The sequence below is a fragment of the Lissotriton helveticus genome, chromosome 5_1 (assembly GCF_964261635.1).
Source record: "Lissotriton helveticus chromosome 5_1, aLisHel1.1, whole genome shotgun sequence".
Lineage (NCBI taxonomy): Eukaryota > Metazoa > Chordata > Amphibia > Caudata > Salamandridae > Lissotriton > Lissotriton helveticus.
This window is the reverse complement of record NC_136065.1, coordinates 648,719,562-648,742,639: the sequence shown is the minus strand read 5'-3', so window position 1 is coordinate 648,742,639 and position 23,078 is coordinate 648,719,562. Positions and strand designations below refer to the sequence as shown.

Genomic DNA, 23,078 nt, shown 5'->3' with positions numbered 1-23,078 from the left:
AGAACAGTCAGCAGATTGTGGGGCTGATGTCGAGAAAAAGCACTGTTATATGTTATTGGTCTTTTTCTGTTGTTTTGTTTCCCTTTCCCACTGTTATGAGAGTGAGTAACCAATGATGATAATTGGGATCACTGACAATCACTAGTCAGACAGACCCGATTGGCGGTTCTTCCGTGAGGTGCTCACTCTCTTCCCCACACTTTTTCTTCCCACGAATATTGTTTGGTGGGTGATGGTACGGCGACAGATTGGTTGTAGTGTGAGTACCATATTAAATATTTTTTACACTCGGATGGAAAAGCCAAGGAATATTTGGCTGGTGGTAATTAAAAATTTTTTTACACGATCCATGTAAAAATTTAAAGGCAAGAGTGTTTTGGGAGACAGGCCTTTGTTTGTGTATCATGATTTGAGTGGGGGGCGGCCTGTATCCTTATTTTTCCCCCTGAGGCTCCATTTATTTGGAATTGTCTCAGGGGGTCTCACCATATGGGGCAAATTGGAATTGGACTGTAAAATTCAAATGCTTTCCATGGACCTTAGATATTCTGGCTATTCGACTAGGATAGGACTAGGACAGGGAGAGGTATTTTGATACTGATATATTCAATCTATATGCCAGTGGGGTATGGGGAGGCTTTAAGTCACATACCATCTCAACCTTGGAGGAATATTTGTCGGTTCACCATTCTAATTCGGGTTTGATAATATGGGATGACTTATACACCATATTTAAGCTCTTGGGTAACAATTACTTTATTGGAGCGGAGAGGAGGATGAGATCTGGGAAATTCCGCAGCTTGAACTTACACCTATCCAAAGGTGGACGGAGGCTGCTTTGCAGCTGAAAGGTACATTGAATTTTGGCATAAGAGCCACGAGCCACCAACAGTAGAGCGCTCTCTGATAGGCAGGGAGGTAATACCTACAGTAATTCCATCCACTCTAGTCGCATAGATTATATTCTACTAGACCTTCGTTTATGGTCATCCTTTTTGACATGTCAGTCAAATAGGATTGAGAGTCACCATGACCCGTAAAGTCTTTCCAAAGACTCCCTTTGCCCCAAACTAAAAAGTTTACAATTTACAATAGCCCCAACGAGGGATGATATTCCCTCTAATGATAAGCGGCGTCTCAAATGTGGAGACACCACTCATCCTACACCAAATAGGTACAGACTTACAGGATTGTTTGTTGGAACTGAGCTATATGCCCTGCTTGCCCGTAAGTGGGGCAACAATGACTATCATCCATAATCAACCCTTTAAGAAAATACTGTCCTACTTTGTAGTCCCTATCGACAGCCGTAAATGGAACCCTTTCAAAGTAAACAATTGGTTTAATAAAGAATGTAGACTCTCGTGAAGAGACCTGGGTGAGGCACTTCAAACAAAGGACATTGGAGAAATGAGCCTGGCTAGGGAGAGATATAAAAGGGCCCAGGCTAGGGCTAAGAAAGAATGGGACGAAGGAAGATGGCAGGAACTCAAACTAGCCTGCTCTCTCAAGGATTCTACCATGTTTTGGGCACTAGTAAAGCTGGAGAGAGATGTTTCTGTTGCGCCTCTACAAAATACTATTGCTATCCAGATCAGGTTGACCATTTTTCTAATCTTTATTCAGAAACTGTTTTTCCCAATGACTTGGAAATTGCACTGGTGTTGGTGCACATAGACGATTTTATAGCTTTATCTGAGCCTTTTTTGATCTCACCGATGTATTCTCCGCCCTGTATACAATTACTAGAGGTAGAGCTCCAGGATTAGATGGCATCTGTCTGACATTTTCTAACTAGAAAGAGACAAATGATCTTGGTATATTCTCTTATTACCTAATGCTATTGTTAGAGTTACTTCAATACCGGACTCATGGATGAGGGGAAGGATCATTCTGATATACAAGAAGGGGGACAGATCTCAATCAGCAAATTACAGGCCAATTAATCGGATCAATTGTGTACAGAAAACATTTGCCCGACTGGTCTTGAGTAAGATTGAGGATTGGATTTAGGAAGAAGGTACCCAAGGTTGATCAGGTTTTTCGCTTCCTATGTTATTGGAAGAACGATGTGGTCGGCGGGGGAAACTTGTATGTTGCCTTTGTCTACCTCAAATCTGCTTTTGACCTGGTCCCACGAGGTAGGTTATGGCAGGTTCTGGGTGACATGTGCCTTCCCAGGAGACTCTCGAGCATATTGATGCGTTTACATGAGGGGAATAGTGCCCAGGTTCGTTGGAGAACCAAGGGTCAGGTGACTGTTCGTTGGAGAACCAAGGGTCAGGTGACTGATCATTTTTCTATCACCAAGGGTGTTTGTCAGAGTTGTGTACTTGCGTCCACCTTCTTTTCCTTATATCCTAATGATGTTGTCTACCATCTTTATACTCTTCCAAATTATGCATCATCTTTAGCAGGTATCAAAACACCTACTCTTCAATTCACGGATGATACTCTATCGATTTCAAAAACTCCAAGAGGTCTCTATGCTTCGGACTAGTGGGGGGTTTCCAATCTTGCCTCGTTTAATAGGTCAGAAATTAGATTCTTGAGGAACCTGGTTTGTCTACCACAAAGTTCCCCACTTAAAACCCTGATGTTGGATATGGGTCAATGCACTTTGGTAGATAGAGCCAACTAGAACTGGCTCAATACACCATGGCCCTAAGGGATGTGAGGAAGGCCTATAGATTCCATAAAAAACCCTGGTTAAGACATGTCCAAAAACTGCTACTTGATTCAGAGATTTATGGGTTAAACCGTACTCTAGTCCACCATTGATGACTAAGTTGTCTAATTGTCTAATACATTTTATTGGCTTTGGGTAGATGAAAATGCGGTCAGAAAAAGCATTGGCTATCCCATGACTGGAAATGTCCTTGATTTTAAATGCGCCATTCATCCAGAACCCTATTGGGATAAAATTGTGGCACCCCTATATAGGAAAGTATATTTCCAATTCAGGGTCTGCACACTTCCCCTTAAAACCTTTACCACCATTTGGGCTTCTGATGAAGATGTTCAGTGCCCTACATGTAATATTTAGCTTGAATCTGCTGGTCATGTCCTATTTGCCTGCAAGGGGTACACTGGTATACGCCGCAAATGGTTCAAATCAACCTGTAGGCTAATGGGGACACGCAGCCCTTAGAATTCTTAGATCAGATCCTAATATGTGTGAAACTGCAAAGTTTCTTGGCAAAAATGAGGGTTATCCAAGCAAGGGCCTTAGTTGTCACTGCTTGATCCTCAAATTCTTACCTGGTCTAAGCAAATAACCGAATGTTCTCACACATCAATATTTCATTGTTTATGTGAATTAGAGCAAGTTTGCATTTTGCGGTCATTCGGACACCACCTGAACATACTAGGCAGAGACACTGTTGCTCAGGTATACCTGCAGCCAATATATCTTGCTGATCTCCATGATACAGATTTTTACTTTGTTTGTGATCCCTGTATAGTCTAGTCCAATTATGGGTTTGGAAAGAGGCATATTTTTCTGCCAGTGTTATGCTTGCTATATGTATGCTACTTTCAAAACTAATGCTACACAATCTTATTTAAATTCATTTTTGGTATGCTGTGATGCATTTGCACTCACACTGGTTGTTACTTCTCTTATTATAATATCCTTTTTATGTTTTTATATTTGTAACCGTACATTTCTTTTTGTATTGTCTGGTTTTATGACTAACATTTGTTAAATGAAATGAAAAATGCACTAGTGTGCTTCATAAGAAGTGATATAGAGACAACAGAATCTATGGATGCACGTGGTAGCAATTAAACTGCAATTATGTTTGTACTTTTCTAGCATGCCTGAGGTGGGTGTGACTAAGTGTGAGGTGACCAGTTTTTATCATCTCTGCTGTAACACGAGCCTATTTTCGTCAACCTCAGTGTGGGGTCTGTATCTCAGAGACAAACATATACTAAGTTGCTTCGGAAGGAATTATTCCATCAAAAGTATTGCATTGTGTATTCACTTTTATTTAACCATTTTCCTTTTCAGATCTCCTTTCCAGTGTTCCAACCCCAAACCCTTTCCCTCGCCTGGCCCCTCTAAAACTCAGAGCAATTATGGCATTCTGAGTTGGAAGTGCCTGGAGGTGGACCAATAAAATTGTTGTGCAGATTCAGAGGAGAAAGGCCACCATTGACAATATAGTAAGATTTGGGATTGTTGATCAAAAAACTCAGATCGAACTGTTGTCTACAGGTGAATCAAAAAGCTCAGATCGAACGGTCATCTACAGGCAACCTCTGGAGAGCCAGTTATCCAGGTAAGGGAACACTGGGGTTCCTGCACTTCCGAGATGGGCCGCAACCACCGCCATCCCATTTGTGAAGACTCCTCCTGCGTAAGTGAGACCAAAGGGAAGGATTGCAAGCTACCAGTGTTTGGATCCAACAATGACGCAAAGATACTTCCGGTGAGTCCACAGGACAGGGAGGTGGATATAGGCATCCTGCATGCCGACAGACACCATCCAATCTCCCGCTAACAGGACCTGATCAAGGGACAACATCTTGAACTTTTCCTTTTTGAAACACCAGTTCAGAACCCTGAGGTCTAGATTGAACAAAGACAACCGTCATTTTTGGGGACCTTGAAATACAGATTAGTACACCATACCAAGTTCCTGCTCTAGAACCAACTACACTGTACCCTTTAGGAGCAAGAATAAAACCTTTTGCTGAAGGACATGTAGAGAATGCATTGGTTTGGTGGGGTGGGGGATTAGGATGCTGCTGGAAGTGTAGGACATCCCTCCTTTCTATGATCTGCAAGACCAAAAGGTCTAAAGAAAAGGCCCTCAAAACTTGTGGAAAGGGGGATACCTATCCTCCAACAGGCTGCTTGTGTACTGACAAGGGGAAACTAAGGCTGCTTCCCTGCTGAGGAGGAAGAAGGGGAGGCGGGAGGAAGGGCGCGTGTTCGTCCTTTGCCTCAACCTCTGTTCTGCTTATACAAGGAGGTTTGGCTGTTGCTGTTGGGCATGTTGTTGCTGTTGGGCACATTTGTGGCAGCCTCAAAATGAAAAAGCGCTGGAGAAGTGTTGAAACTTCCAAAACTGCAGTCATTCTCTTATCTGGGTCAAGAGACCAAGTGATCTGGCAGTGGCTTTACTATCTTTAAACCTCTCTCGAAAGGAAGGTCCATCAGTGTTGTCTAGAGATCCTGGGAGAATCCAGAGCTGCTCAGCCAAGTGTGGAGGCAAAGGGAAACATATGTCCCCATGGCTCTTGCAACGGAGTCTGCTATGTCCAGGCCAAAATATAAGACTTGTTTTTTGTCACAACAAATGTCATTTTTTTTTGTCACGAAACAGGACCATCATGGCCCACATATAAATACAGAACATTATCATAGAAAATCCCTTGAACAATAATAACAGAAACTTGCACTGTGACCATCCAACTGCCCTCCCCCCCTTAGTACACTGACAAGGTACCTATAGAAAGACATCACAGGTGTCCATTTCACCTATTTATGTCTCTTGACCAAATTGTCTAATTTCGGCATCAAGTTTATGTTCTGTAGTGAGAACGGAAGTATGACCTACTTTGCCACAACTTGACCATCTACCACTAGCTCTGAATAGTGATCTTGCAGTTCATCCTGCACATTAGCGATTACTGTTTGTGCCATGTCTCAGAGCGTGCAGACATATCTGTTGAGAAAGGTAGCCATGCTACATATAGAGACCAACTTCTTTGTGAAACACTCAATTTTTTTTGATTGGTGGGAAAGGCACCAGGTGCCAACATAGAGGAGCAAGAGGACTACATTATTAGGCTCTCGGTTGAAGGATGTGAGGACAGAAAAGCCTGATCTGCTGATGCTGGCCAGTTAGGCCTTGCTATCGATCTGTGAACTGCAGTAGAGGATAACAGCTTCTACCAAACCGCAAGTATAGGCTCTGTTAAATTTAACAGCAACAAGGGTTCTGTATAATCGGTCGCTGAAGTACGACCCCAGTGAGGATGTTGGCTTTTGTCTCAGTAGTGGGCATTTCAAGGTCCAATATTTCTGCTGCTTTCCTGTTCAGATTGGTAGGAAGTAATCTTCACTGAAGGAAGCACAAACAAAATGTAGCTCCCATTCAGGGGAGGTACCAAGACCACTGGCATCTTTGAGGCCTGCAAAAACGGGGTCCATGTTAAAATGACCGTCCGATCATTATCTGGTATGGGGTCTATCGGAGGATCATAGTCACACAAGAAAAACATGCCTCCATCTACCAGTCGTTGAGTTCCTCATCTTCAATGGTGATGTGGAAGCTCAATCATTTACAGTGACACCAGAGGAGCAGGATGTGAAGCCAGTGGTCTCGGTTCAGTAGTAGGTGACATTGGGAAGTGCTGGTGTCAGCAGCAGAGCTGGTGGCATCACCTATGGCACCAGCGGTATTATCATGTTGCCGGTAGTCGACTGCAGCACTGAGGAGGTGATGAGGTCTGGTGCCGAAGGCAAATATGACAGGATGGTCAATGGAGGTGGAGTCAGTCGTGGCTCCGATCCTGACAGTTGGGCTGGTGCTGGTGTCGAAGTTGAAGCCCTCGTAACTGGAGGCAATGGCAGGAATAGCATTATGGGTACCTTGGAGTAAGGAATGGGTCAGATAAGGTACTCTAGCTCTTCAGAGCGTTTAAGGACTCGCGTGATTCAGCGCTGTGCTGAAGGTGCGCTTCACTTTTTAAATTGACCCGTTTTGTATTTCTATTTATTTTTTTGGTTGTTCTCCCCTGATTTTAAGTCTGGCATTTTCCCTCTTACCTGCATTTTAATTGCTGACTCACCGCTGCTTTAACGGGTCCGGTCCTGGGGGTTCTGTTACTGTGGAGAATCGGCCGCCATCTTGGGAGTGGTGGTGACGTTTTCTGGGCGCCATTTTGAGCGGTCTAGTGGTGTTGCAGACACGCGGTAGCCCTACTTAAACCAGTCCTCAAGCGCGCAGCGGTATCGCGCAGCGGGCGCGCCCTCATCGCGCCTGAGTCGTGCCAGAGTCCTGCCCGTCTGCGCCCGTCAGCGCTAAGGAGGCGTGAGGCGTGGCGGTACTCTGTACGTGGGAGTTCGGAAATTTTTCAGGTAATGTCCTTGTTGAGTGGATATTCCAGGGATGAGCTGCTGGGCATTAGGCAGTCGGTCCCATGCTGTTTGCTTGGGCCTGTTAGTCCTCTGTGCGGCCCGTATATGTGTGCCTGCGGAACTTGGTCTCTTAATGCCCCTTCTTCGATCTCTGCCCTGACGGAGTCCTCTCCGGTCAAACCCCCTCGCAGTAGACATTGGTCTCTCGAGATATTACTATTTGGAATCTTAATATTAGATCCCTTCGGAAGCACCACTCAGAACTCCATGATGTTATAAGGGATGAGACACCCGACGTGTTCTTCATGACGGAAACATGGCTTCAGGAAGCAGACACGGCAGTTGTGAAATTTGCACTCCCTCCTGAGTACTCCATCTTCACTCACAATCAGGCATCTAGGGGAGGTGGCATTGCTGTGGCCGTAAAGTCCTGCTACCCATGTGATTGGAGGGTAGTGGATCTGGTAGGATGTGAAAGTGCGTTTTTTAGAATTTCTATTAGCCATCATTTTACTTTCTCTGGCCTCTTAATCTACCGTCCTCCCGGTTGTGACACTGCTTTTAGAAAGGCTCTCCCGGAATGTGTTAGTTCTTTGGCAATGGGCTGCGCGAACTTCAGCATACTAGGAGACCTTAACCTTCATTTTGATTGCGGTCATATTTCGGCTATCAACAGTACTCTGGCGGATCTGGAGGCTCTTCAGCTTAATCAGCTGGTTACCTTCCCCACTCATGTGGGGGGCCACATTCTTGATCCTTTATTTACGAATTTGACTGGGGCCAAGGTGGCTAGGCCCAGCCCAGTTGCTTGGACCGATCACTTTTTAGTGAAAATTCTTCTTCTGATCAAAGAGCACCCATTTAAGCCCCTGGATAGAGTAGTGCTTAAACGTCACTGGAAGAAACTCAAACTGGAGGACTTCCATCATCTCCTGGAGGTCAACCCACTAGGCCCTTTTCTTAATGTAGACTCTGGGTATGATCTTTTTTGTGATTGGGTCTCTCGGGCCTTGGATGCATTGATCCCCGCTGTCTGGACTAAATGCTGTTCCGGAGAACCCAGCCCATGGTATGACAGTTCCCTGGTGCCGCTAAAACAAGCTTGTAAACAGGCAGAAAGGGACTGGCGGAAATCCTATGAGGCTGGGAAAAAAATTCTGTATTTTGCTAAAATTAAAACATATCATAGAGCATTGTGTAGAGCCCGTGCAGCCTATTATTCCCAGGAATGTAGAAATAGTCTCAATCCGTCCAAGTTAATTTTTAAGGTCCTTAAGGACCTGACGGCTAAAAGAGCTCCTGCGGCTGAAATCTGTTCAGTGGCTCATTGCGAAGACCTGGCCGCTTTTTTCATTGAAAAGGTCCAAGCTATTTATCGCGCCTTTTCCATCACTGAGCCAGTAGCTGAGCCCACTAGCTCTACACTGATCTTATGTGAGGCCTTAGCCTCATTCCCTAATCTGCCGACGGAGATATTTCATAAGCTGGCCTATAAGATAAAATCTGGCTCGCCAGCGGACCCCCTGAGACCAGCCCAGTTCAGAGACTCTGCGGCTATTTGTTTTCCTCCAGTGCGCCACCTTATAAATCTTTCTCTCGCCTCGGGTGTCGTTCCAATTAAATGGAAACAGGCTGTTGTGACACCCATACTGAAAAAGGCCACAATGGACCCCCTTAAACTCGAGAGTTATCGCCCGATTTCTCTCCTTCCCTGGGCCGCTAAAATTGCTGAGGCCTTTGTGAATGGGGTGTTGTCTGAACATCTTGTGAGAGCAGGCATTCTGGATCCCTCCCAGAATGGCTTTCGTGCTGGCCACAGCACTGAAACAGCCTTGCTCTCAATGACGGAACATCTTCGTTCTGTGCTTGACTCTGGTCAGACTGCGGCACTGGTACTACTGGATCTTAGTGCCGCGTTTTATACGGTCTCGCACAGGATCTTACTCCAACGTCTTGGAGAGGTGGGTGTTACGGGCACTGCACTCGACTGGTTCAGCTCCTTCCTTGCTGATCGGACCTTCAAAGTAGCCACCCCGCCTTTTGAGTCCAAGTCCTATCCGCTGGAGCTGGGTGTGCCTCAGGGTTCGTCGTTGAGTCCCACATTATTCAATCTCTATGTGAGACCGCTGGCGGCTGTCGTCAAGCATTGGGGCATGACTATGGTCTCTTATGCTGACGACACGCAGCTGGCGGTCGCCCTGAGTGGGGACTCCGACCTTGACGCCCCCAGATTCCGGGATGGACTTCTGCCGGTAGCTAGCTGGATGAACGCCAACTGTCTCCAGCTTAATGCTAAAAAAACTGAGGTCATGATTGTGGGCAAGCGGACGGATCTCTGGGGTGATACATGGTGGCCCCCTGAGCTGGGTGTAACTCCTATTCGAGTCTCAGAGTTTAAAAACTTGGGGGTTTGGTTAGATCCTGCCCTGAGTTTTTGCGGCCACACTAAAAAAGTGGCGGCCACCTGTTTTGGCATCTTACGAGGGTTGAGACCTATTTTGAGGTTCTTTGATGCTTCCACCAGGCAGTTGGTCATTCTATCTCGGCTTGATTACGCCAGTTCGCTCCTGTTGGGAGCCAACCAGGCTGAAATCGCCCGGATGCAACGTGTCCAGAATGCCGCAGCTAGAGCCCTGGTGGGTTTACCGAGGTTCTGCTCTGCGGAAAGTACCATCCGTTCGCTGCACTGGCTGCCAATGGCACAGAGGATCCATTTTAAGACCCTGTGCCTCTCCTTCAAGATCCTCAAGTTGGCCTCTACCCAGATCCTTGATAATCTTTTGGTGCCTTACGTGCCCTCGCGCTCCTTGAGATCTTTGGGGCAAAACTTGGTGGTTGTCCCACGGTTCAGGCTGTGCAGGGCTGGAGGTCGGTCCTTTCAGGTTTTGGCTGCCAAATTGTGGAATTCTCTTCCGCCCCACATCCGTGAAATGGATGAGCTTCTGAAGTTTAGGAGAGCTATTAAAACGCATCTGTTCCCTCATACATCTTAGTACTCTGATCTGTGCGCTTTTGCCCTTGTACTGCTGTGTTGTGTTTGGGTACTTTCTATGAAGCGCCGGGACGCCCCTTGGCTGGGGCAGCTGTGCGCTATAAAAGTGCTTTTAACATAACATAACATAACAGATGGAGCCGAAGGCGCCGCATCCTCTGTGGCTTCTTTCATTAGGTCCTTGTCTGACACCAATGGCTTTGGTGAGGCTGGGGGTAGTGGTGGCTAATTTTCCGAAAAGTGATTATGTCCGGTTTCATGCCGCCTAATTTTCTTATGCTGCTTCTTGGACATTTTCAATGCTGGCGGAAACTTTGACCTCAGCCTAGACTTTCGGCAACCATGACGTCCATCCTGTGCCCTGGTCATGAACATCTTCTCTTCCCTTTCCTTTATGACCTTGGGCTGCACCCTCTGATACGACTCGCAGCCCTTCACGTTATGATCAGAATTCAATCAGCAAAGGCAGATCTCATGAGGATCTGTAATGAACATATACACATCACAGTCCCTACATGGCTTCAAAGCTGACTGGGAGAAGACATTTCGCTGCACCTGAAGAAATCTGTGAAAATTGTCCAGATTGTTGACAACTGCTGAGGAGACAGTGAGAGTTCTGGATCACATAGATGGCACAGAAAAAAAGGAACTGGTGTCAGCATACTAACGGGGTGCTTTATGGCCCCAGTGATGTCACAGGGACGTTGCATATGGCGCTGGAGTAGCATGGGATTGCTATGGAAGAGTTTCTAGATTCAGACTGGCACCTGGGATTTTCAGAAAGTAAGGAATCTGCAGATAGAAGTATTGATCAGAAATATGGCTAAGGGTAATTAACTTACTCGTAACTCAACTATTTTGCCTCAGATGAGCTGTATAATGGTCTGAGTGCCAGTCTGAATGCCATGACCCTATGGAAGTTGATGTGACCCTTAACAGTTATGTGGTTAAGATGTGCTCACCAACCCATGAATTAGACATCCTTGGTAATGTTGCAGATGCCAGTCTGACTGTCAGGAGCTCCTTGTAGTTGCTGTGAGCTTTAAAAGTCATGAGGTTGAGATGTGCATCCCCACCCATGAGTGAGGCATCCGTGGTAATGGTCACCTGTGGTAGCAGATCCATAAAAGGCCTGTCCAACAACAAATTCTTCTTGTTCCACCATAGCACACGCAGCAATACTGTTGAGCTGTACCAACGCTCCGTCTTCCTGACTGATCTTCCGCTTGTGACCACTGCCCTGCTAGGCACTCCAGTAGTGGGCGAATATGTTGCTTAGTGTGCAGTACTATTGCAATGAAAGAAGTGATCATCCCCAATAGGTTCATTACCATCCTTACTGTAAGAAGACGTGGTTTCAGAAAAAGAGGTCACAGCCTCTGGAATGTCATCACCCCCTCTTGATTTGAATTGGCTTGCCCCATGATGGTATTTACCACAGAACCTAGCAAGGAATGGATCTGCTGTGGCTCGAGATGTGACTTCATGGCATTGATAGTAAAAACCTGTGTAACATTGACCCTGCTGTCCCAGTGCGTTAAGTATTACTCAAGGCTGCTATTCATTTATTCGCCATTCATCCATCTAAGAAGTTTCGGTTCAGGTACGCAGTTAACACCAATAAACATTTGATAAATATCACTAGGGCTGTTGTGAACCCAAAGGATATAAATTTGAATTGGTTGTGTTGGTCACTTGACACAAGGCACACAGAGCTGTGATGCCCAGGCTGAATGGGAATGTATGCATCCTTGATGTATAGGGTCATGATGTAATCCCATATATTGCAATCCACTGTGAAGAGCAGCAGAATGCAGTCCTGCAAAGTGCGCCGTCAAGGTATACGGTTTTGAGGCTGAGGTCTAGGGCAAACTGCAAGATTCAGGTTTTCTTGGGAATCCCGAAATAGAGGGAGTAGACTCCTTGGCCCTCATAGAGAGGTGGGACCATTTCAATTGCACTTTTTGTGAGGAGAGATTCTACTTTTGCCTGTAACAGTCGCAGATGGTCTCGATTCATTACGTGGCAATGAGGTAGTATGTTTTGGTAGCTTCCTAGGCAGTACCCCTGATGTACGACTAAAGCACACATTTGTCGGAGGTTATTTTCTTCAACTGCGGAAGGAATCATATCAATTTTCCCACCAATAGGTGCTGTTCGATCATGCTGGAGATGCAGAGGGTGATTGGTTAATGATGGGTGAGTCGCTGCTTGGAGGTAGAGATGCCCTTGTTGGAGCCAGCTCAACCTAGTTTCTGCCAAGGGGGTGACCTCTGCCAAAGGACATGGCTCCCTGAATGTCCTAAAAGGACTGCTTCTGAAGATAACTCTGAATAGGAGAGGATGATTTAGGACCACCCCTTGCCTGCTGTTTGCGGGAAGCAGATGGGTCTGCAGTGAGTCCGTGGCATTGGCAGTCTGAGCCCTCGAGCATTCTGTCTACCTGAGCACCAAACAAATGCTGTACATCAAATGGGACTCTGATTAGATGCTTTTGAACCTCCAGTCTAAAGCACTAGACTCTTAGCCAGGCGTGTTAACTGATGAGGATGCCGGTTTTTGAACTCCCTGGAAGAGTGTTAGCAGAGTCCAGACACACAGAGAGTTCACATTTGAGATGACTTTCCACTCCTGAACCAGTTCTTGCCCTCTATAGAGGCAGGCTTAAACGAGGTGCCTCATCAACTCCTCCATTTTCTCATAGAGGTAGCAATCATATCTGGTGAGTAGTTCAGATGAATTGGTAATCCTCCACTGAGTGGCTGCCCCACAGCCATGCTTCCCAGCCACATTGACTGTTTCTCTCCTTATCTACGGAAATACACCCCCTGTTGCCATGGCAGAAACATTCTTTCTAGCTAGATGTACAAACAGAGAATCAGGCAGGACCTGGCCCTTGACACAAACTTGGTTGTTTAGGGTTGTATTTCTTTTTTTTAACTCATGGGTGATAATCATAACCTTAACTGGGTCCTTGGAGTTGTCCATATTACATTTCATCATGCGTTTTGGCATGTGCCAGTACTGGACAGATCTCTAGGTTTTAGGGAGAGTTTCAATTAAACAGTCCTCCTCCTCCACTACCATTTAGAACTTAAGCTTGTTGTGCTACGCCGCTCTCTGACTGCAGGGAAGGCAGTAGTGTAATGGAGGGAGGAGGCTGGAATGGGGTATTGACAGGATAGTGCCGTAGATCGGATCTTCTTGGGGCTCAATAGGATAGATGTGCCAAGGATCTTCCCCAGCCGTGGGTGTGATATGTGATAGGTTCGTGGTAAGGATCGTGAGAATCAGAAGAGCTCTCGTGGACTTAATCAGTGAGATCTGAATGAGTAGAGGACAGTAGCAACGTATGAGGTGGTAGTGTGAAAAGCCAAGGAGCTTGTGGTGGTGTGTAAAGCCAGGGTAGTTTGTGCTGGACTAGGGGTCTATGCCCCTTGAAATCAGAAAGGATTGTAGTGCCACAAATATTTTTTTTTCCGAGGTGAACTTCTCTTTTTGGGGAGGTGAGGTCTATGGGGCTGGTCCTGCAAGGGTGGTTGTGTGCAGATTTTCCCTTGGGAAAGGAAAATATATTTTGCGCCTGACTTCAGGCACCTCACAGAGCCTAAAGGTGGGACTTTCCACCAGCCCAATTTTAGCATAGAGGTGTGTTTCAGAGCTGATCTTGGGGTGGGTCTAACCGTCAGCTTAAAGAGGATGTTGACTTCAAGGGTGGTTTCTCTGAAGCTCAGGGTTGAGCCAGCATGGAATGAATGTAAAGGCTTGGTGGCCTTTGCTGGAGGCTTTTCTGGAGCAAGGAGGGTCACTGTGGGGTAGAGAGGTTTCAGAGACTGGAGTTCTATCCCACAGTCAGGGTCTCTTGTAAGTCAACTGGACTCCCTCAGGTGCAGTGCTCAGACTTGAGTGATCTAAAGGGAGTTGATCCTCGAGTGCGCATGGTGGAATAGAGGCTTTAAGGTAGCTTTGTTCTATGGCCTGTGCTCTGGTGCAATAGGAGTTCCCTCTCCTTCCCCTCTGATACATCACAGGACAAAGATGACTGAATATCTTTGGGCCCAGGTTCTTCCTCTTCTTTGCCGGATCCAAGTAATGTCTATGCTGCATCTTGTAGTGAGCCCAGAGGCATTTGTGTCAGTAATGGGTGATCTTTTTATACTTTAATGCATTACATACCGAGCAGGTCGACTATCAAGCTGCACAGACAGTCAGAAGTTACAAACCCAATGACGGTCAGACCTGAAAAGTTTCAAATTACATTTAGGACAGATTAAAAAAAGTAAAAAAATAGTCTTGAGTACATCTGGGAAGAACTAACAATAAGTAAATTATGCATATGTAAACTCAGAAGGTTGAAAAGATGGACAGTAAGGTCCTGTTTATTAAGTATTTTAGGATGAGACTTGGTCCTGTTTTGTTTTTGACACAGGCTATATTACAATCTCCATTATGTGAGCATAAAAGATTTTATACTAACAATGCGTATTACGTTTATCTCCGACCTTCTGGCAAAATGGCCAGAAGTATCAATTGGCAGCCAAATAACAATGTCATAAATATACAGATAAAATGTGATGAAAAAAAACAGCTGACATGTTTCGTTGGTGAGACTTTTTCAAGGTAATACTGGTTGATGAGAACGCAAGATTGATGGTAATGTACAATGGGCCAAGGAATTGGTGAGCGAGATATTTAGCAAAGTGAAGTGACTGTAGTCTTGTTAGGGTAAAGTGATGAATAGTAATGGTCCACAGTGGACAGCGGAGGTAGTCTGGTTTAGTATTATTGGTGAAAGATTGAGTTTGTTGACCTAACGGAGGCGTCATGGGGTATCACGTTACTCAAAACTTCTTTGAAGATAAACAACTTGCAAATGTCCCCTCGAAACACTAAATGGCAGGAGTAGGCAGAGCATGCATAGCTATAGCAACATATGCTATGGACATTGTTTTACACATTAAGCACTATTCATGATAAGATAATATATTAGAACTTCATAAATCACTTACCTATATTACATTTCCCCACACTGGGAAATAATAACTGGCAATTTGGGCTTATTATTAGGTCCAGTAGGCACGTTCTGCAAAAATGAGGACCAGAAATGGTGTTATGTACGTAAGCAAGACTTGTTCCCTGATCTTATGATAATTTTTTGAGAACTCACCAAGTACAAGGTGCACAGCACATGGTAAAAAAATGTTTCCCATCTGGAGTTCAAAGGGATGGCACTTTGCATTATGTCAGTGTGATTATATTTAATTTAACTCAGACAAAAGGTGCTAAATCAATAAATACCTATGTGGAATCATACTGCCAGTCTAAAAGGTGAAGAGGTCACATACTTGTCGCAAGTTTTGTCTATGCTTCCACCGAGCCTAAACACATGGACCCACAAAAGGTAAAACCAGTTGTGCATGAATTGGATTCTTGGCTAACTTTTGAAAGCTTGGTTTAAGCAGAAAGGAAAATACCCAGAGAATATGTGTGAGATGTTTGATAGACAAAAAAACACCACTGTTGACAAAATGATAAATATGAATATAAATCCTAAAACATTAAAAGTACAATTTTAATAACCAAAATGGCACAAAAATCTTAGAACATATGGAGTGGAAATTCAATAGTTAAAATATAGCATTATAGGTCAGTGACTGAGTTACAAGGATGTTTTTTCACCAAGGGGTTCTGAGTGACATCTAATAGACAATGAGAGTGAAGCTTGAGTTGTCTAGGATGTCACTCGGAACACTTAAGTGAAAAACATCACCATACTCACAGTTACGCATGTATAATTTTATGTTATTTATGGCTCCCCAAATCAGCTGGGACAGCATATAACTGCTAGGCTGAGGCAAAGGAGTAATGGTGGAGCCATTTACAATCCGCCCTCTTGTTCTGGGCCCAAATGTGAAAAACCTTACCTTAACCAACCCCCACCACCTTCTCTCCCTCCTTTCCTTCTCCAGCAGCTCTGTGTTCTGCTTTCAGTCAAAGAAGGCAAGCATCTCAGCACTAACAGGCTCTCAGACAGCCCTATCAGCCTGGCCTAGAAGGCCTTTATGACGTAGCAACAGTGGGTAACCAGTTTTGTGATCAACTGTTGCTATTTCATAGCAGTGAATTTCCAGATTTAAAATCGTATGTAAATGATAGAGGCTTCTATGGAAGCAATACATAACATATAGAATTTAGATGGGTAACAGTGAAGTACGGGGATGTTTTTCACCGAGGGGTTAAGAGTGACATCAAAAGGGCGAAGCTAGAGTTGTCTATGATGTCACTCAGAACCCTGAGGTTATGTATGACCTCCCCAAAATCATCGGCCCCTGCCTTCAAATGCTACGCAGTGGCAGAGGAGTAATCACCTTTCCCTGCCTTCCTTCCCCCTACTGCAGCCGTGCTCTATGCTTTTAGTCAAAGCAGGCAAGCAGATCTGCGCTGACAGGATCCCAGAGAGCCCTATATTCAACTCTGCTCCCCTGCTTGCCGCAGGTTCACAGATGGGATGGGACCTTTGACGAAAGTGTGACTACAAAGTCTCCCTCTCATTCCCCCTTCGGAACATATTTCCCATTTCATCTGGGTAATTCCCAAAGCAGCGGCAAGTAAACCCCTTTTTTAAAACAAACATTCACATGCAAATCGCAACCAGAGAAAGAAAGCATAGCTGTGTTGTGGGCTTGTGGACATTTCCACTCTTGTAATGGATCATCAAGCATTGTTTACCATCTTTGGCAATCCAATAGCCATAATGCCTACTAGAATTGAACGTTGTGGTTTGCAACTACAGAAATAGGACTACACTATTGTGTACCACAAGGGAAAGATCAAAACCCTGTTGACTACTTTTCACAAGTGCCAGTACAGTGCCCTGGTAACCCGTCCAAAGCGGCCAAAGCCTACATTGCCTTCATCATAAGGTCCAATACAGCTGTCACTATTTCATTAGAACAAATAATTGCTGCAATGAGCAAAGATAGTGACATGCTGATGCTAAAACTAGTTATTACACATCAATCTTGGAAACAGCACAACGAATACCAAAATCTCAAAAATGTGAATGATGAACTGTCCGTTACTCAAGAAGGTATTGTCTTACGAGGTTCAAGAAATGTCATAGCCAACAGCCTGCGACAACAAATAATTGGAGCCGCCCATGAAGAACGTCGTGGAACTGTTGTCACACAGCGAGCTTTGTGTGATTGAGTTTGGTTTCCTTAACTTGATAAGCGAGTTGAAAGAGTGTTGAAGACCTGTCATGTGTGCAGTTGCATATCTCCCAGACCCACTCAAAATGCCTTGAATGTGTCTGATTTGCCAAAACTTGTATGGGAGAGAATCGCTGTTGATTTCTTTGGTCCTCTTGACAATGGACATCACCTGATTGTGGTCATTGATAAATACTCCCTTTTTCCATTGGTAGAACTCTCATCTACCACTCACGAGAGTGTGTTCCTTCAATTATAAAGTCTGACAATGGCCCACCATTCAACAGTGAAGAATTCAGAGACTTTCTCAATCACCTCAAGGAGAAGCATCAGAAAAGCAGACCTCTTTAGCCGCAAACAAATGGCATTGTTTAGCGCTTAATGAGCACACTTAAAAAGACCATCCAGCATGCTACATCTGAGAAGCTTGATCTGAAGTCTGCTGTTATTAGAGCTTACTAGTTGACTCTTCATCCAACAACAAGTGAAAGTCCTGCCACCTTGATGTTCGGGAAAGCCATGATGACCAAGTTACCACAATGGACCAACAGAAGATTTACAACAGATGGTGAACTTCGTCAAACCGACTAATGCCGTAAACAAAAAAAGGAAAGAACATACATTACTTTCACTAAAGGTGATCGAGTATTGGTGAGACAACAGAGAGCACGCAAATCTAATGCTCCCTTTGATGCAGAACCTTTCAAAGTTGTGACTAGGAAAGGACGCATGGTGACTGCTCACCATCCTGGAAAGTCTATTACACCAGATTCTTCGTACTTCAGACATCTGCCTCATTATTCATCAGTACCTGATGTCAGAGATGAGACTGGTTTGATTGAGAGAGTAGAGAGTCCTCTGACTGAATCTGTCCCTACATCACCAGTCATGGATGCTTCTCTTCTCAGTGGACACGATCTGGGCGTTTGGTCAGGGGCTCCATGACAACTTATCGAGGAATTGTAATGTATGGGTGTGTAGGTTGTATATCTGTTAAAAAAATTGCATTTTTTATTTAACAAGATCGGAGGTGTAGTGCATTGTGAGTTAGCAATGAAGGGACCCTTTTGGTTCCAGACGGGCTCCGTAGAACTACGAAGTAGGAGTTTGAGTATGGTGAATAAAGTTCATGTTTAAAACGTAGAGTTCGCAGTTACACGCATGGGAATAAAGACGTGTAATACTAAGCTCTGTGTGTGGCATGTTCATTTACGAGTACCCAGGCTGGGGAGGATGCTACAGTTCCATGAGGAAAGTAGCTTGGTTTTTAAAAGTGAATGAGCCCTCTAACTTCTACTGAATTCTCTGGCCCATCACGCATAGTCCCAACAAAAAAGGAAATGGATCATTTTAAAGGTTTAAGCTACCAGGTTTTCATTGTGATAAATGAAGAACTTCGGCTTCTGTTTGGAGCAATATTATTTGCCTCTTAGACCTTAAGGCACTTACTTTGATTTTTAATAAATCAACCTATGTAATCAAATTAGGGTTTCTAATGCAAGATTCTTGTAATTTGTTTTGATGTACGAGTTACTTACCTTCGATAACGATGTATCTGGTAGAGTTGATTCTAGCCGCAGATTCCTTAACGTAGAATTATCCCCAGGTGTGAGACAGGATCCGGAAATCTTTTTGCCACAGTATCACTGAGCGCCGGGGGGACGGCATCACGTGACTCCGCCCAGGAGTCGTCCACGTACGTGACGTCAGAGAGGTCATATAAGTCCCACCCCGGTGCACCTACTTCAGTTTTTTCCTTTTCCGCGTGCAACGCGGATCCCGTCTCTGTTCAGCCCTGTTTAGGCCCCTTTCTTCTTTCATAAGTGTGATATCTTTTGGTGGAACAGTGTGCGAATGCCTTTGGGCTTTAAGACTTGCACGTCATGTGGGCGACTTATGTCGGCGACGGACCCTCACCTCATTTGTATGTTGTGTTTAGGGGAAGATCACGGCACCACAGATTGTGAAGGGTGCCAACAGTTGAAGCTGAAGCTAGAGGGAAAGACACGCCGAGTCACATGGCGCTGGAAGGTGCCGGTGCAGGAGGTGTTGGGGCACCGGATCCCCTGAGGTGGGGCGCCCCCAAGTTCCCATCAGGGAAGAAAGGAGCAAACCCTCAAAGGGAAGCAATAGCTCCCTTCCACCAGAGCCCTGCTGAAGAACCTCCAAAAGATGATCTGCTGGGAAATGAGCAACCGGGTCACCCATGCGCAGAATACCCACAGCCATGGACACCGCGTGAGCAAAAGCCGCACCCGCCTCCGTAGGGCCCCGGGGAGGAGAAAGCAGCTCCTCCGTGGGCGACGGCTGCAAACTAAGGCAGCCATCCCCGAAGCCAAGCGGGGCGGGCAAAGGCCAGACCTGGAAGTTAGAAGGAGGAACCGAAGAGTGGGGGACCTGACGCTCCTCCGGCGAACACAGCGGCCTCAGGAATGGCAGGGAGCCGCCCTTCGATGACGCCGGTGAAAAAGCTACCACGTGGTGGCCTGTTTCCGGTGAGGATGACACCAGCAGGCACCCAACCACCGGAGAAGAGTCCGAAGACGAATCCGCGACTCGACGCCTGTCCGGCGCCGCAGAGTCCGCAGCCTGAGGCAGGACGTCATCACCATCCGGCGCCCAAGAAGACGCCGGACAGGGCTCCTCAAAGTCACGCAGCGCCGGAGACCGGCGCCGAAGTGGTCAAGGGGCGGTGCTGGAACGGCTCAGACTCGACCTCAAAAGGTCGCCGCCTGCGTGGAGGGACAAGCGGGATCAGGGGAGTGACAAGAAGGCCTCCGCCAGCCTCGGCCCAGAATGTGACGTAGGTGGTCCGCTGACCAATGCGGCGCCGCCAGGGCCGATTCAACCTCCGACGAGGCAGCCGCCTGCGTGGAGGGAAGAGAGGGTCCCAGAGAGGGACGAGAGGTCCTCGTCCAGCCTCGACCCAGAGCGGGACGATGGGGGTCCACCAACCCCTGTGGTGCCGCCCGGGCCAGCAGGCGCCTGCGCCGTAGCGGCGTCAGCTCAGCTGTGGACAAGGCCGCCGCCTGTCCAGAGGGCCGAGCGGGGCTCGGGGATGCGACCCGAAGCCCTGGCGACCTCCCGCAACACCACAGGGACTCCCGCAGGAGTTTACGGCGAGGCAGAGGCGCCGTGGTCTGAGGGAGGGACCCCCAAAGAGCCACACCCCAACAGCACCACATCCTCCAAGCCTGGAACCGAGCCAGTCGGCGCCAGGGCCGCAGCCACCGGCAACGCCGCAGAGGGCCCCGCAGGGATCCGCCATCGTCCCAGGAGGGGAAGGAGGAGATGCCAGCGAGGCCTGCAAAGCCGCCGCATATGTCTCCATCTGGGCTCTCGACGCCCCCACACCGGGAAACGGTGGATAGGCGGACGACACTCGGAGCCGCATCACCCGGCAGGCCGAACACCAGCCCCCGGGGACAAGCTGCGACACTTACTCACCGGGGAGCGACGCTTGTGCGACATCAAAGAGGGATGAGGACGCCGATGACGACGGCCGTTTCTAAAACCTTCTGCCGAGAGTGACCGAAGGGATGAAGCCGACCTTGAGAGACATGCCAAGAGTAGTTTCATCCGGCGCTCCCGCCGCAACTTCAGCTTCAACTGTTGGCACGCTTCACAATCGGTGGTGCCGTGATCTTCCTCTAAACACAACATACAAATGAGGTGAGGGTCCGTTGCCGACATAAGGCGCCCACATGACGTGCAAGTCTTAAAGCCCAAAGGCATTCGCACACTGTTCCACCTGAACAGAGACCGGATCTGCGTTGCACGCGGAAAAGGAAAAAATTGACGTAGGTGCGCCGGGGTGGGACGTATATGACCTCGCTGATGTCACGTACATGGGGGACGCCTGGGCAGAGTCACGTGATGCTGTCCGCCCGGCGCGCAGGGATGCTGTGGCAAAAAGTTTTCCGGATCCAGTCTCACGCCTGGGGATAATTCTACGTTAAGGAATCTGCGGCTAGTAGTCTCTATCAGATCACAGCTGTAAATGACTTGACAAAGGTATGTAATCAACACTTTTCTATTGTGGCTACTGTTGCCATGGTAAATATTGGCAATGTAATGCAGCTGGTAAGGCATGGTTATGCCGATGGGTCACACATTACAAGTACCAAGTACTGGAAATCAACTACTGTATCTCGAAGCCAATTCGTTTAACTTTTTTTGTAATAAATAAAAAAAAAAAGATCAAATATTCTAAATGGTAGGGAGCTTTTTGTATATTATTGAAGGCTTAACATTAACGCTTTAAATGGCAACACTCATCACATATTGTATCTGCCAGTCGGTCATAAGCCATTAATGTGAACATTAAATTTCTTTTAACAATCATAGGCTGACTTATTATTGACACAGTCGCAATGACCTCCCTGAAATATTTTTGGTAACAGCGTCAAAATTTGGCACCATGGAGCCCCTCAGTGATCTTTGCCTAGGATGCCAATTTATAGTGGCCAGGAGAACCAGCCACTTAACTTGCTATCCCTAATCTGGGCTTTGTTCCTCTTGTCTGAGGAGTCATGAAGGCAGCTTCAGAATGGTAAATAACTGGCCCTAAAATCCAGTTTATTTTCTGTAGTTTCAATGGTATGGCCTACGCTTTGAAACTTGCTGCAAACATGACTTTTGAGAAGCAAAGGGTAGGATAACTGGTTAACCCTCTCATGGCAATCAGGGTTACGAAGTGCATCTTATCACTTTCTTTTATCTCTACCATTTTGGTGAATCGACAAACATGATCGTTACGCTTTCTAAACACACAATTAAAACAAAACAGCTCTACATTTTCATCCAGTGATTAGAATCTAGATTCTTAAGAGATCTCCAGGTTGCAAGTTGAGCAACTAGCCGTTAAAACGTATGTTAAAACGTATGTTCAAAATCACAAATAGGCAGAGACGATTACATATGCTCTCAGAGGATGTTGATGTCCTCAAACAGAAATTTGCTGAGATGAGTCAAATGCAATATGTTTTATTTGAGAAAATATATCAATGTTCAGCTTGCACAAGTCATGTTAATAACAGGAGAATTCAGAAGAATGAAATCAAACAAAAGATGTAAAAAATAATTTACAACCACTAAAACTCGCAATATCTTTTGTATTTGGCACATTAATGACAATAGAGCAAACTCACCTCTATTTTCCTCATTACAAGAAGTCCATCGATAATTTTACCTATGAGAAAATAATTTTAAGTTACAGGTACATAGGAAATGAGTTCAGCAAAAGGTTGAACAATTCAGTTTACTTCAATGTGTTAAATGATTGTATATGTAAAAATGGTATACCTCTATACATTTTGTGCACAGTTTAAGTAAATTTGCATTGCTGCCCAACATTCCATCAGATGAATTCTACTACCTCAAACTTCTCTCTTAAGAGAAGTCTGCATTTATGCACAAGGATGACTAAGGACCAAAGGCTAATTACATCTGATATACTTCGGGATAGTTCAGTGAATGAGAGAATCATGTAGGGCACTTAGTTTTTGCTGATGTTATTTAACATCCCCATACAACCAATGTGGGAGCTGATGTGATCTGTATGATGTAGTTTACAGTAATACATAGCAATGCCACAATTTATCTGGTTGTCTTCTTAATTTACCATCGAGGTAGCTCAATCTTAGAAATGTTCAGTGCAGTTAACTGATGTAACCTGCTGGGCATGTTTTTGAATGTGAGCACTGACAACACACCCCACATATCCCCTTGCTGCTCTTTTGTCTGTTTTAATAAGCAACATCTATATAAGTGAAGCAAA

At 45.8% G+C, this 23,078-nt stretch overlaps 1 protein-coding gene across 1 annotated transcript in view; it reads right to left on the bottom strand.

Moving 5' to 3' along the window:
- The window catches only part of PPIH (peptidylprolyl isomerase H), a 204,824-nt gene that overhangs the window by 37,848 nt on the left and 143,898 nt on the right, over positions 1–23,078 (bottom strand). The window contains exons 8-9 of the mRNA XM_078643042.1: positions 22,450–22,490; positions 15,098–15,171 (exon numbers count right to left, since the gene is read on the bottom strand). Coding sequence (XP_078499168.1) covers positions 15,103–15,171; positions 22,450–22,490 — 110 coding nt within the window. The 3' untranslated portion in view covers positions 15,098–15,102. The remainder of the gene's footprint in view (positions 1–15,097; positions 15,172–22,449; positions 22,491–23,078) is intronic.